The sequence below is a fragment of the Saccopteryx leptura genome, chromosome 3, assembly GCF_036850995.1.
Source record: "Saccopteryx leptura isolate mSacLep1 chromosome 3, mSacLep1_pri_phased_curated, whole genome shotgun sequence".
Taxonomy (NCBI): domain Eukaryota; kingdom Metazoa; phylum Chordata; class Mammalia; order Chiroptera; family Emballonuridae; genus Saccopteryx; species Saccopteryx leptura.
In genome coordinates this window covers 100,234,592-100,248,769 of record NC_089505.1, presented here as the reverse complement: position 1 = coordinate 100,248,769, position 14,178 = coordinate 100,234,592, and the positions used below count along the sequence as shown (strand labels likewise).

At 47.9% G+C, this 14,178-nt stretch overlaps 1 protein-coding gene across 1 annotated transcript in view; it reads left to right on the top strand.

The window, feature by feature from the left end:
• The first annotated feature begins 2,262 nt into the window (after positions 1-2,262).
• Positions 2,263-14,178, top strand: part of ASAP3 (ArfGAP with SH3 domain, ankyrin repeat and PH domain 3) — a 56,736-nt gene continuing 44,820 nt past the window's right edge. Inside the window, 1 exon segment of the mRNA XM_066375407.1 lies at positions 2,263-2,499. Within this exon segment, the coding sequence (XP_066231504.1) occupies positions 2,371-2,499 (129 nt within the window). The 5' untranslated portion in view covers positions 2,263-2,370.

Below are 14,178 nucleotides of genomic sequence, written 5' to 3'. Positions count from 1 at the left end.
TGCTAAATGCTCCTAGAAGTCAAGCAAGAGAAGTGGTTACTGGGATTTAAGAGAAGGAGATCCTACTTGACCTTGAAATAACTCTGGATAGTTGGAGCTGAAAACAGACTGGAGTGGGTTGAAAGGGGACTGAAGGGTGAAGCAGAGTTGTATTTCACAGCACATTTGTCCTGTCTCCTCCACCAGATTGTGCATATTTGTTCAACTTTTAATTCTATTACACAAGTAGTTTATGTTCCTTACAGAAAAGATACACAGATTAGCCAAAAGAAAAAAAAATTATTCATGTCTTTAGATGGTAATATTTTATTGTATATCTGTTCACGTTTTCTTTTTCTTTTTTTATTCAGTGAGAGGAGGGGAGGCAGAGGCAGAGAGACAGACTTCCACATGCTCCCTGACCGGGATCCACTCGGCAAGCCCACTAGGGGGCGATGCTCTGCCCATCTAGGGTGTTGCTCCATTGCTCAGCAATCGAGTTCTTCTTAGCACCTGAGGTGGAGGCCATGAAGCCATCCTCAGAGCCCGGTGCCAATTCGCTCCAATCAAGCATTGGCTGCAGGAGGGGGGTAGAGAGAGAGAGAGAGAGAGAGAGAGAGAGAAAGAGAAGTGAGAAGGGGAGGGGTGGAGAAGCAGATGGGCGCTTCTCCTGTGTGCCCTGACCGCGTCTCCTGTGTGCCGTGACTGGGAATTGAACCCGGGACTTCCACATGTAGTATGGATGCTCTCTACCACTGAGCAAACTGACCAGGACCCAAGTTTTCTTTTTCAACACAAACTATATAATTCTCTTTTTTTTTTTTTTTTCATTTTTCTGAAGCTGGAAACAGGGAGAGACAGTCAGACAGACTCCCGCATGCGCCCGACCGGGATCCACCCGGCACGCCCACCAGGGGCGATGCTCTGCCCACCAGGGGGCGATGCTCTGCCCATCCTGGGCGTCGCCATGTTGCGACCAGGGCCACTCTAGTGCCTGAGGCAGAGGCCACAGAGCCATCCCCAGCGCCCGGGCCATCTTTGCTCCAATGGAGCCTTGGCTGCGGGAGGGGAAGAGAGAGACAGAGAGGAAAGCGCGGCGGAGGGGTGGAGAAGCAAATGGGCGCTTCTCCTATGTGCCCTGGCCGGGAATCGAACCGGGTCCTCCGCACGCTAGGCCGACGCTCTACCGCTGAGCCAACCGGCCAGGGCTAAACTATATAATTCTCTTAATCATCTTATGGGGTAAAATACCATTAGGCCTTTGTGTATGTGAGTGTGTGTATGTGTGTGTGTGAGAGAGAGAGAGAGACAGAGAGAGACAGAGAGAGTCAGGCAGGAAGGGAGAGAGATGAGAAACATCAATTCTTCGTTGCAGCTCCTTAGTTGTTCATTGATTGATTTCTCATATGTTCCTTGACCAGGGGGCTACAGCAGACCGAGTGACCCCTTGCTGGAGCCAGCGACCTTGGGTTCAAGCTGGTGAGCCTTGCTCAAACCAGATGAGCCCGCACTCAGGCTGGCAACTTCGGGGTCTTGAATCTGGGTCCTCCACATCCCAGTCCGACGCTCTATCCACTGCACCACTGCCTGGTCAGGCCCATTGGACCATTTTAGAGGAAGAAATTCAGTCTCAGAGAAGCAAGCAATTTCCCCAGCTGCACATAGTTGGTCAATAGTAGCACGAGGATTGGAACTCAGATCTATCAGACTCCAAAGCAAATGTTCTTCACCTCATTGCTTCCCAGATATTTTACCTGAAGGAATCTTTCCCAGAGGGCCTCAAGGTCCAGAACCTGAGATTTCTATACTGAAATCTGTCGTCCACCCAAAGCTATAAGTGGTTCCCCAGAGGAAGAAGTTAGCAGGTGGGGAGGAGTAGCAGTCTTTAACCCGGTAGGGTGGTGAGCTCTGTTGGGCTGGGAGACCAGGGGGCGGGATTGAAGAGTCCGGCGAGGGGCAGGGGGCGGGGTATTGGGCCAGGGGCGGAGCTCTCCGGGCCTAGGAGACCAGGGGGCGGGACTGAGGAGTCCAGCGAAGGGCGGGGCAGTGAGCCAGGGGCGTAGCTCTGAGGGGCTGGGAGGCCAGGGGGCGGGGCCGAGGAGCCCCCAGAAGGGTCTGTGACGGTTGTCTAAGCTTAGCTGGGTTGAGAGGCTGGAAGCCCGGGGCGGGGCCGAGAAGCGAACTGGGTGAGGAAGCTCAGGGCTCCCGGGACGGGAAGGGCCTCGGCGGTACGCGGCGAAGGCAGTCGGGGGCGGGGCGGGGCGGAGTGGGTGGGGCGTGCGGAGGCACGGAGGGAGCCCGCGGACGGCTGTGAGGCCAGCCCAACGCTGTGTAGTCAGCGCGCCCCGCGCCGGGTTCCCGCAGCCCCAGAGCTCCCGCTCCGCGCCCATCATGCCCGAGCAGCTCAGCGTCGCCGAGTTCCTGGCTGTCACCGCGGAGGACCTCGGCTCCCCGGCCGGGGCCGCCGCCTTCGCCGCCAAGATGCCCCGGTACCGGGGGGCGGCACTGGCACGGGAGGAGGTGAGGGGGCCAAGGCGGGAAGGATCTAGGGTCCCGGCATGGTTTCGCCTTGACATTCACAGGCGTGACTGGAGCTGCGCTGGCCCTTACTGTTCCCCCCAAACCTTCCCCTCTCCCTAGATCTGTGGGAACCGAGTGCATCTCAAACATCCGCGTCCTCACCGTCGAGGCCTTGGGGGGGGGGGACCGGAGGGACCGTTTGCAGGGGGCGTCGAGTTCACCTCGATGACACACTTCACAGGTCGGGAGACATACCCCGATGCTGTTGCACCATCGCATGAGTTTGCTCAGCTCCTCATTGCGTCTGTTTGGGTTTTCATCTTCGGAACCCCATGAGTTTGGCTCCCAAGTCACTCCGCTTCTGGGAAGCAGGCCTTCCCGCCTCAGTCAGGAACTTACTTCTCCTGGCTGCAGGGAGGCCCCCTCCCCCTAGCTGCTGGCTGGGTGATTTGGCCGGTTCTGTGGAATGAATGCGAATGAGAAGGCGCCAGGAGCCGGGGTTCACCTTGGCCAGGCTGTTGGCAAGTTTCTCGTCTCCTCCTCCCCTCCCCTCTCCTCTTTGTCTTTCCCAGCAATGCGTCCCAGGCCTTTTCTTTCACCCTTGCAGGCTGCTCCACCCCATTCCCCTCCTCTTTGGAGTTCATTCCTCTTCTCGGACCTGCTGCACTTTCCTGGGCCTCCACTGCAGGGAATATTCTAGGGCAGACACCCTGCAGCTTTGGGCCAAGGGACAGTAATGTCTTTTTGCAGCTCCCTTTCAGAGGATGTCCTGAATTTGGGTGACATTTTGGACCTCAGCCTTGGCTCTCACCTTCCATCCTTCACTGAGCACCTACTGTGTGGCTGGTACAAAGCTCAATAGTTCATAATACCCTGGATCAATGTCCTGGGAAATTTCTTTTCCTACTCTCCTCTGGCAGGCTGAACCTCCGTCTCAGAGCCTGTGTCTTTCACTTTGTAGTAATAGATCATTGTGGAAAGAGCATCGACTTTGGGGGAGGCAGAGTGTGTTCAGATTCTGGCTCTGCAGTTTGCCATTTCTGTCAGCTCGGGCATGTGACCTGATTTGTTTGAGTCCCACTTTTGGCATCTGTAAAATGGAGATAATATTTACCTTACAGGGCTGTGGTATTACATGAGCTAATACATGTAAGGCATGCGTCTTGATAAATGGAATAATGATCAGGTTAATTGATGGACATCTTTAGACAGTGACTGGGTCTCTTTTGCCCATTTTTCTCACAGAGCCCTGCCTAGTGCTTTGAACATGGTAGGGATACAGGTTTTAGTTAAAATAAGGATCAGCCAATGGTCTTTGGCTTCCTTCCTTGGGCAGAACCAAGTAGCTTGGAGTCCACCACCTATGAATATGGATTGTGTCTTACTGGGAGGCTCACAGGAAAGCTGCCATAGAACCTCATCCTGAGGAGGGAGGGTCTTGTGGTTTGTCTTCATAGTCTCACAATTCATGACCTGGAAGAGTTCAGCGCTACTGACACCCTTAGGGCTGTCACACACAGTTCACCCTCCTCTCTGTATTGTTCATTAAAATGTTAAATCAGAGCCACAGCAGAAGAGGCTGTATTATGAACACTTCTCCAGGGACAGATATGCTCATTTATGCCTGTGCATCTGGCTTGGCCTGGCTTGGTGTGTGCGCACACTTGTGCAGAGGGGACAGGGAGCCCTTGGAATGGGTCCGGAGGCTGAAGCAGGCTCTGGTAAGGGCTCAGCTTTGACCCAATTCAGGCCTGACAAAATCTGGTCTCTTTTGCCTTTGGGACTTTAGTTTGGTGCATGCAAGGTTCATTTTTACAACAAAAAGATTGTGGCACCCAAACACAGCGTCTCTCTTCAGCATTTCACTGCCCAAAAAGTTAGACTCTGACCTTTGGATTGAACTTTCCTAAGGTTGAAAGTTTCCTGTTTGGTTTTGCATTTGTGTTTATACAGTGTGTTCGTAAAGTCATGGTGCACTTTTGACCGGTCACAGGAAAGCAACAGAAGACGATAGAAATGTGAAATTTGCACCAAATAAAAGGAAAACTCTCCCACTTTCATACCTATTCAGTGCAGTTCGATGTGGGCTCACACACAGATTTTTTAGGGCTCCTTAGGTAGCTATCCCGTATAGCCTCTACAGACTCGTCACTGACTGATGGTCTACCAGAACAGGGTTTCTCCACCAAACTGCCGGTTTCCTTCAACTGCTTATCCCACCAAGTAATGTTATTCCTATGTGGTGGTGCTTCGTTATAAATGCGCAGATATTCACGTTGCACTTTGGTCATGGATTCAAATTTAGCGAGCCACAGAACACACTGAACTTTCCTCTGTACCACCCACATCTCGACTGGCATGGCTGTAGGCAGCTCTGCTGTATACACGGTGTTATGTCATCATCTGCGCAAGCGCACATGCTGCCACATCATCCTACAGAAACTGGGAGGGTTTTCCTTTTATTTGGTGCAGATTTCACATTTCTATCGTCTTTCGTTGCTTTCCTGTGACCAGTCAAAAGTGCACCATGACTTTATGGACATACTGTATTTACATGTAGTTTGAAGCTGGCATATCTCCTCCTCTGTTTTAGTCACCCCCAGGCTTGAAGGGGGGTGAATTTGGCTGAATCAAAATGCAACTGATTCTTAAATCAACTCTCCCAGTCCCAGCTGGTATCCTGGAAGTAAATTGGTACTCTGTCCTGGGACTTGCAGTCCTTCTGGAAGGACCTTGCGCAGGTCACAGGAATCTAGAATATCAGCACTGAGGGACCAAAAGGCAGAGATCGCTTAGGAAAGCTCTTATTGGAGATGTGGAAGCTGATGTCCCGAGAGTGCAATTAAATTGTCCAGCTGCCACAGCTGGATAGGGGAAAGACTGGCATTTCTTTTTTTTTTTTTTTTACAGAGACAGAGAGTGAGTCAGAGAGAGGGATAGACAGGGACAGACAGACAGGAACGAAGAGAGATGAGAAGCACCAATCATTAGTTTTTCATTGCGTGTTGCAACACCTTAGTTGTTCATTGATTGCTTTCTCATATGTGCCTTGACCGCGGGCCTTCAGCAGACCGAGTAACCCCTTGCTGGAGCCAGCAACCTTGGGTTCAAGCAGGTGGGCTTTTGCTCAAACCAGATGAGCCTGCGCTCAAGCTGGCGACCTCGAGGTCTCGAACCTGGGTCCTCTGCGTCCCAGTCCAACGCTCTATCCACTGTGCTACCACCTGGTCAGGCAAGACTGGCATTTCTATCCAAATGTTTTAACCCCTGGTCCTATTTGTTTTCCTTCTTTTATTGATTGATTGATTGATTTTAGAGAGAGAGAAGTGGGGAGGAGCGGGAAGCTTCAACTCATAGTAGTAGTAGTTGCTTTTTGTGTATGTGCCTTGACCAGGCAAGCCCAGGGTTTTGAACCAGTGACCTCAGCATTCCAGATTGGCACTTTATCCACTGCGCCAGCACAGTCGTCAGTCCTGTTCTCTTTCCTTCTAAAGTTCAAATATGTAACTGTCTTCTCTATGTAACTTCTCGGAATCTCAGTTATTTTAACCTTAAAATGAGTTTAATCATCCCTCCTTGCTTACCTCTCTAGGTTGTAAAGTCTTTTGTTTTTAACTGTGAAACACTACAAATGTGAGGGAGTCTTAAAATAGATCACCATTTTGTCAAACACCTTTATCCTGTCCTAGGTCCCTTTACATACATCATTTCATTGATATTCACAATAACACAGGTGAAAATGGGCCTGGGGAGGTTAAGGCAGTTGCCTTGTCTCACATAGTAGGTCTGTCTGACTCTAAGACCTGTCCAGTTCTTCCTGCTATCTCTGTGCTAGGCACCAAAGACATTAAGATGCTGCTCTCGCCTGACCGGGCAGTGGCGCAGTGGATAGAGTGTCAGACTGGGATGCAGAAAACCCAGGTTCGAGACCCCCAGGTCGCCAGCTTGAGCAAGGGCTCATCTGGTTTGAGCAAAAGCTCACCAGCTTGAGCCCAAGGTCGCTGGCTCGAGCAAGGGGTTACTCAGTCTGCTGAAGGCCTGCAGTTAAGGCACATATGAGAAGGCAATCAATGAACAATTAAGGTGTTGCAATGTGCAACAAGAAACTAATGATTGATGCTTCTCATCTCTCCATTCCTGTCTGTCTGTCCTTGTCTATCCCTCCCTCTCTCTGACTCTCTCTCTGTCTCTGTAAAAAAAAAAAAAAAAAAAAAAAAAAAAGGTGCTGCTCTCATTTGCTGGCTGGTTGGGGAGATGTAGCCTATCTTAGAGAGATAAGTAGGAACCCTAGGAATCTGTCCTGAGTGAAGGTAGAGTCGGTACCATAAGAGGCAAGTAAAGTGGGGTAGGGAGAGAGCAATGAGGACTGGTGCAATCAGGGAGTGCTTCTTAAAGGAGTTGACACTTCCAGATGGGTATTGAAGGATAGAAGAACTCCATTAACTGAAAGAGATAAGTGAGAGAATTTTGAGACTGGTGGGAAGAGAGCATATTTACAAACCAAGTAAGCCATTTTGACCAGTCCTGAGAATTCATGCTATATTGTGCATCTCAAACTACTAGTGAACTTTTTTTAAGTGAGAGGAGGGGAAATAGAGCAGCAGACTACCGCATGCACCCAGACTGGGATCCACCCTGCAACCCCACCTGGGGCTGATGCTCGAGTACTGAGCTATTTTTAGCACCTGAGGCTGATGCTCTTGGACCAGCTGAACTATCCTCAGCATCTGGGGCCTGGCTACTGAAGGGGGAGAGAGAGGGGAAAGGAGGAGGGAAGAGGGAAGGGGAGAGGATCAGATGGTTGTTTCTCCTGTGTGCCCTGACTGTGAATTGAACCTGGGACATCCATGTGCCAGGCTGATGGTCTATCCACTGAGCCACTGGCAAGGGCCTTATTAGTGAACTTATATCTCCTAGTAGATCTCAAATGAAGCAGTCCACTACAAATAGTAGATCTTTAAAAGACTTGTGTTTTATATCAATATTTTTATATAAAACTTTGAGATTTAATAATGTTTTATTTTTAAAAGACTTTATTTATTGATTTTTATAGGGAGAGGAGAAAGAGGGAGGGTCACGGGGAGTGAGAAGTTTCAACTCATAGCTACTTCATTTTAGTTGCTCATTGCTTGTCCTATGTGCCTTGACCTGGCTAGCCCGTGGTTTCGAGCCCACGACCTCAGCGTTCCAGGTCGACGCTTCCTTTATCCACTGTGCCACCACAAGCCAGGAGATTTAATAAAGTTTTAATTGTACAAAGGACATAATTTTTTAAAAAGATTTTATTTATTGATTTTACAGAAGAGAGTGAAACAAGAAGTATCAATTCATAGTTGCTTCACTTTTCTTCTTCATTGATTGCTTGTCATATTTGACCGGGCAAGCCTAGGGTCTCGAACCAGCAACCTCAGCTTTCCAGGTCTATGCTTTATCTACTGTGCCACCACGGGCCAGGCAGGACCTAATTTTTAATTAAAAAATTTAAAAACAGGCCCTGGCCGGTTGGCTCAGCGGTAGAGCGTCAGCCTGGCGTGCGGGGGACCCGGGTTCGATTCCCGGCCAGGGCACATAGGAGAAGCGCCCATTTGCTTCTCCACCCCCACCCCCTCCTTCCTCTCTGTCTCTCTCTTCCCCTCCCGCAGCCAAGGCTCCCTTGGAGCAAAGATGGCCCAGGCGGTGGGGATGGCTCCTTGGCCTCTGCCCCAGGCGCTATAGTGGCTCTGGTCGCGGCAGAGCAACGCCCCGGAGGGGCAGAGCATCGCCCCCTGGTGGGCAGAGCATCGCCCCTGGTGGGCGTGCCGGGTGGATCCTGGTCGGGCGCATGCGGGAGTCTGTCTGACTGTCTCTCCCCGTTTCCAGCTTCAGAAAAAAAAAAAAAGAAAGAAAAAAAAATTTAAAAACACAACTGAAAAACCTAATGACTGTTTCTCACAATCCCTATACTCTCCCCAGAGGTAAGTGCTATGGAAATGTGCGTGCTTCCACGTGTGTCCTCAGAGAGAATGTATTACCCTAGAGGGAGTGGTAGTTAGGGAGAATATTTGTCTAAATCGGTATTATGTTTTTTTGTTTTTTTTTTTACTTCTTGTCTTATAATACTTAGTTTTACATTTTATTGGAATCAAATTTATCTTTTTCTTTGTGACTTTTGCTTTTTTGATTCTTGCTTAAAAAGGATTTCATAATATTCTTGTGAATTGTATATTCTGCTTAATGTATATTAATTGTACAAAAAATGATAAAAATGATGTAATCTTAGTGATTGTTTATGAGGAATATAAACCCTCTCAAGCTTCTCTACATTGAAGCGAAATTTGTTTTAAGGAATTAGAGGTGCCTGGTGGGACTGAAGGCAGTCAGTAAAGGCAGACCTCGCCAGGGCCTCACTGGAGGCTGGAAAGTCCCCAGGGCCTCCGTGGAGGCTGGGAAGTCATCAGGAACAAAGGCGGCTGCCTCATTCATTATTCTCTCTGTCGCTCCCTTCTGTTTCTTTCTGCATATCTGAACAGTGCTTTCGATCATTTGTTATCACACAGGCCCCAAAGGGCATAACACAGTCTTCTGTGGAAGACAGGCACCTTTAGCCCCTATATTCACGTGACTTCACTGGTCCAGCATCTAAAGGTAATCAAGCCAGTCTTGTGATCCACATCCAAGTTCTTGACCGAGAGCTTAATGGCCTGGCCCAGTTCTGGATTGGTTCCAGAAGCCAGGTCTCCACCCTGGTGTCATCAACAGAGGTCAGGAAGGTATAGATTTAGGCAGGGTAAACATGGACAGCGATCTACACTGTGGAGGGGTATACTTCTCAGAGAAGAGGGGCAGGGCCTAGAAAGTTCCCTCCATGTATCCACGGCAGTTCTGCTTCGTTTAGTTTACAAATCTAGGATCCAGGAGAGGCGCTGTGCTCATCCTGTTTTGTGCTCACCTACTTATCCAGGTGTAGATGAACCCCAGTTTGGAAGGCTCAGGTGTAAGAGAATTAAAAAGATGGATTAGAGAGCTCAGAGGATACAGCATGACTTAGAGAGCCTTGAATGTCAATTAGGCATTTGGGCTTTTTTGCTGGATAGTAGGGAGCAGTAAACCCAATCATGCTGGAATGAATGAGGGTGGCCCTGCTGAGGAATGCGGCAGCCAGCATAGTGCCTGGGGACTGTTCCATGCCAAGCCCGGTATTAGGCACTGGGTAACACATAGCTCATTAAAGTGCAGTCTTTGCTCCTTGAGCTTACAGTCTTCTGGGAAGACGGGAAGTAAACAAGTCAATAATTGCACCTTGTGATAAGTGGCATGAAGGCTTAGCTTACTGGTCAAGGCCTCCCTTGAGTTTTGGCCCTGTGTCCCGATCTCTTCCCATGCTAGCCTCTCTCCCCAGGCAGTCTCACCCATAGCCATGGCTTCAGTCCTCTCCCGTCTTTAGATGACTCACATGTAGGTACCTCCAGCCCAGACCCTCATGTCCAGCTGCTCATTTGGTTATTTCACTTAGATGTCTCAACATGTCCAAAAACACATGTTTTTTAAAAAATTTATTGATTGATTTGAGAGAGAGAGAGAAGAAAGGAGAGAGAGACAGGAATATTAATCTGTTCCTACATGTACCCTGACCAGGGATTGAACCCTCAACATTTGTATATTGGGACGACACTCCAAACAACTGAGTTATCCAGCCAGGGCTAAAACCATTGACTGTCCCTTCAGGCTGACCCTTCCAGTGTTCCCTTCTCAGTGAGTGGTACCTCCTCTATTCTGTTATACAAGCTAGGAGTCTGCATCTCTGTCTACCCACTTCTCCGTATCTCTGCCCTAGTCCAAGCCACCACCATCTCTCCCCTGGAACACTACGTGGCCTCCTCACTTGTCTCTACTTTTACTCTAGCTTAGTTCTCCCTAATAGTACTATCTCTCTATCTTTTGCTGCACATTATAGATAAAGTTTACATATATTTATATAATTCTTTTATTAAAATCTGTTTTTTCACTAGTTATTTTACTACCAAAACAATAGAATACATCTCACTCTTGTGTCCCTAGTGTTTACCATAGCACCATAGCAGGTGCTCAAAAACATTGCTTGAGCCCTGGCTGGATTGCTCAGTTGGTTAGAGCATTGTTCTGAAGCGCAGAGGTTGCTGGTTTGATCCCCAGTCCGGTCACATACAGGAATAGACCCATGTTCCTGACTCTCTCCTTCTCCCTATCTCTCTAAAATTAATAAAATAAACATTAAAAAAAGAGAAAGAGCCTGACCAGGTGGTGGTGCAGTGGATAGAGACGTGGATTGGGACGTGGACGACCCAGGTTCAAAACCCCGAGGTAGCTGGCTTGAGCATGGGCTCACCAGTTTGAACGTGGGGTCGCTGACTTGAACGTAGGGTCATAGATATGACCCCATGGTTGCTGGCTTGAGCCCAAAGGTTGCTGGCTTGAAGCCCAAGGTCGCAGGGTTGAGCCCAAGGTTGCTGACTTAAGCAAGGGCTTACTTGCTCTGCTGTAGCCTCCCAGTCCAGGCACATATGAGAAAGCAATCAATAAACAAGCAATCAATGAACAACTAAGATGCCACAACAAAGAATTGACGCTTCTCATCTCTCTCCCTTCCTGTTTGTCCCTATCTGCCCCCCTCTTATACTCTCTCTGTTTCTGTCACAAAAAAAAAAAAAAAAAGAGAAAGAAAACATTGGTTGAACAAAATAAAGTAAAAGAAGAAAACTAAAAGAGAGCATTAATAGAGAATAATGTTGCTATGTGCTCCAGATGGAGGGAACAGTTTAGGCAAAGGCTCTGAGGCAGTGAAGAGCCTAAAGCAGGCATGGCCAACAGTTTTTTCCCCCAGGCCAGATTAGAAAGAAAACTATTTTCATGGACTGGATGAAATATTAAAATTAAAAAATGTTAAATACAAAAACGATTTGTTTAAGTAAACAAAATTTTATTACGTAATTTGTTTATGAATAAATGTGAGTGAAACAGTTTTTTAATATACAATATTATTTTAATAAAAATATAATTACATACCGTATAAATATCCAAACTATATTGCAATCAGTCGAAACAATATTTAATGAATAGAATGAGCTTGAAGGGGTTATATCGCAAATAAAACAATTATTTCATTTTACAAACAGCCTGGACAGTTTTCAGTTATCAACTGCAGCTATTGTCTATGCTACAATGCCACTTGATTCAGCACACTTGACCACAAAAATAACGAATTGTTTGACCTTGGGTGCGAACTGGCAAACTCCGCCTAAAAGAATGTGGGTTTCACATCGCCGCTAAACGTCAAACAGTTCATATTGAGTACAGACGAGTACAAAAGTTGTAAATCTTTATAATGGAATTTTTTTTTTTTTGTATTTTTCTGAAGTTGGAAACGGGGAGGCAGTCAGACAAACTCCCGCATGCGCCTGACCGGGATCTATCCGGCATGCCCACCAGGGGGCAATGCTCTGCCCATCTGGGCGTTGCTCTGTTGCAACCAGAGCCATTCCAGCGCCTGAGGCAGAGGCCACAGAGCCATCCTCAGCGCCCGGGCCATCTTTGCTCCAATGGAGCCTTGGCTGCGGGAGGGGAAGAGAGAGACAGAGAGGAAGGAGAAGGGGAGGGGTGGAGAAGCAGATGGGTGCTTCTCCTGTGTGCCCTGGCCAGGAGTCGAACCCGGGACTCCTGCACGCCAGGCCGACGCCCCACCACTGAGCCAACCGGCCAGGGCCTATAATGGAATTTTTTATTTATTTATTTATTTATTTTTACAGAGACAGAGAGTCAGAGAGAGGGATAGACAGGCAGGAACGGAGAGAGATGAGAAGCATCAATCATCAGTTTTTCATTGCGTGTTGCAACACCTTAGTTGTTCATTGATTGCCCTCTCATATGTGCCTTGACCGCGGGCCTTCAGCAGACCGAGTAACCCTTTGCTGGAGCCAGCAACCTTGGGTTCAAGCTGGTGGGCTTTTTGCTCAAACCAGATGAGCCGGCACTCAAGCTGGCGACCTCGGGGTCTCGAACCTGGGTCCTCCGCATCCCAGTCCGACGCTCTATCCACTGCGCCACCGCCTGGTCAAGCTATAATGGAATTTTTTTAAAAAGTAAAGAAGTATCGCGAATCCATTTGACCAATTATTGGAAATTAACCCTAGAGTAGTCACATGCGGAATTCTTTTCCACGTATCACTATCTTCTTAAATATCTCGATTTCTAATCGAAGACGCTTCTGCTTCTGAGTAGCTGAGATTTAAAAAAAAAATTTTATTTGTTCATTTTACAGAGAGAGGAGGGGAGAGAACAAGAAGTTGCTTACTTTAGTTGTTCATTGATTGCTTGTTGTATGTGCCTTGACTGAGCAAGCCCAGGGTTTTGAACCGGCGACCTCAGCATTCCAAGTCAATGCTTTATCCACTGCGCCACCACAGGTCAGGCATGAGATTTTAAAGTAGCGGAGAATATTAAAAATTTAATAGTGGGCCGCATAAACTCATTACATGGGCTGGATTCGGCCCGCGGCCTGTATGTTGGTCATGCCTGGCCTAAAGTGTCTGTGACACTGACTGGAGTCCGGAGGAGCAGAAGCATAGCAATGGGCAAGGGAAGGCTGGTGCCAGATAAGCCCAGAAGGTAAGCAGGGGCTAGATTATATTCAACCTTCTAGGTGTCGGTAGCAAGTTGGATTTTATTTATTTTGCAGGCAAGCAGCATGATCCAATTTATACTTTAGAGAGACATAGCATCAGCTGTGTAGAGACTGGGTGGACCCAGGCAGGAGTGGACCCAACGAGGCTGTTGCAGTTGTTCATGGAAGAGATGATGGTGGTGTGGATAGGGCCATGATTGGTGGGGGAGAGGTCAGCAGATTCTACAAGTATTTTATAAGTATAGTTGACCCTTGAGCAACACAAGTTTGAACTGTGTGGGTGTACTTTTACATGGAATTTTAAAAATAAATACTGTAAATATATTTTCTCCTCATGATATTTTTTTAGTGGGAGAGACAGACAGACAGGGATAGACAGTAAGGGAGAGAGATGAGAAGCATCAACTTCTAGTTGTGTCACTTTAGTTGTTCATTGATTGCTTTCTCATATGTGCCTTGACCAGGGGGTTCCAGCCAAGCCAGTGACCCCTTGCTCAAGCCAGTGACCTTGGGCTCAAGACAGTGACCTTTGGGCTCAAGACAGTGACCTTTGGGCTCAAGCCAGTGACCATGAGGTCATGTCTATGGTCCTACACTCAAGCTAGTGACCCCACACTTAAGCTGGTGAGCTCACGCTCAAGCTGGGGACCTAGGGGTTTTGAACCTGGGTCCTCAGCATCCCAGGTTGATGCTCTATCCACTGCACTACTGCCTGGTCAGGCCCTTATGATTTTTCTTAATAACATTTTCTCTAGCTTAGTTTATTATAAGAATATGGTAGGGAATATGAATAATGTTATCAGTAAGGCATCCAGTCAACAGTATGCTATTAGCAGTTAAGTTTTTGGGAAGCCAAAAGTTATATGTGGATTTTTGACTGTACAGGGATGTATAGATCAGCATCCCTAACACCCGTGTTGTTCAAGGGTCAACTGTACAGTCATGTACTGCATAACAATGTTTCAGTCAATGATGGACTATGTGTATGATGGTGGTCCCATAAGATTATAATGGAGCTGAAAAATTCCTATTGCCTAGTGACA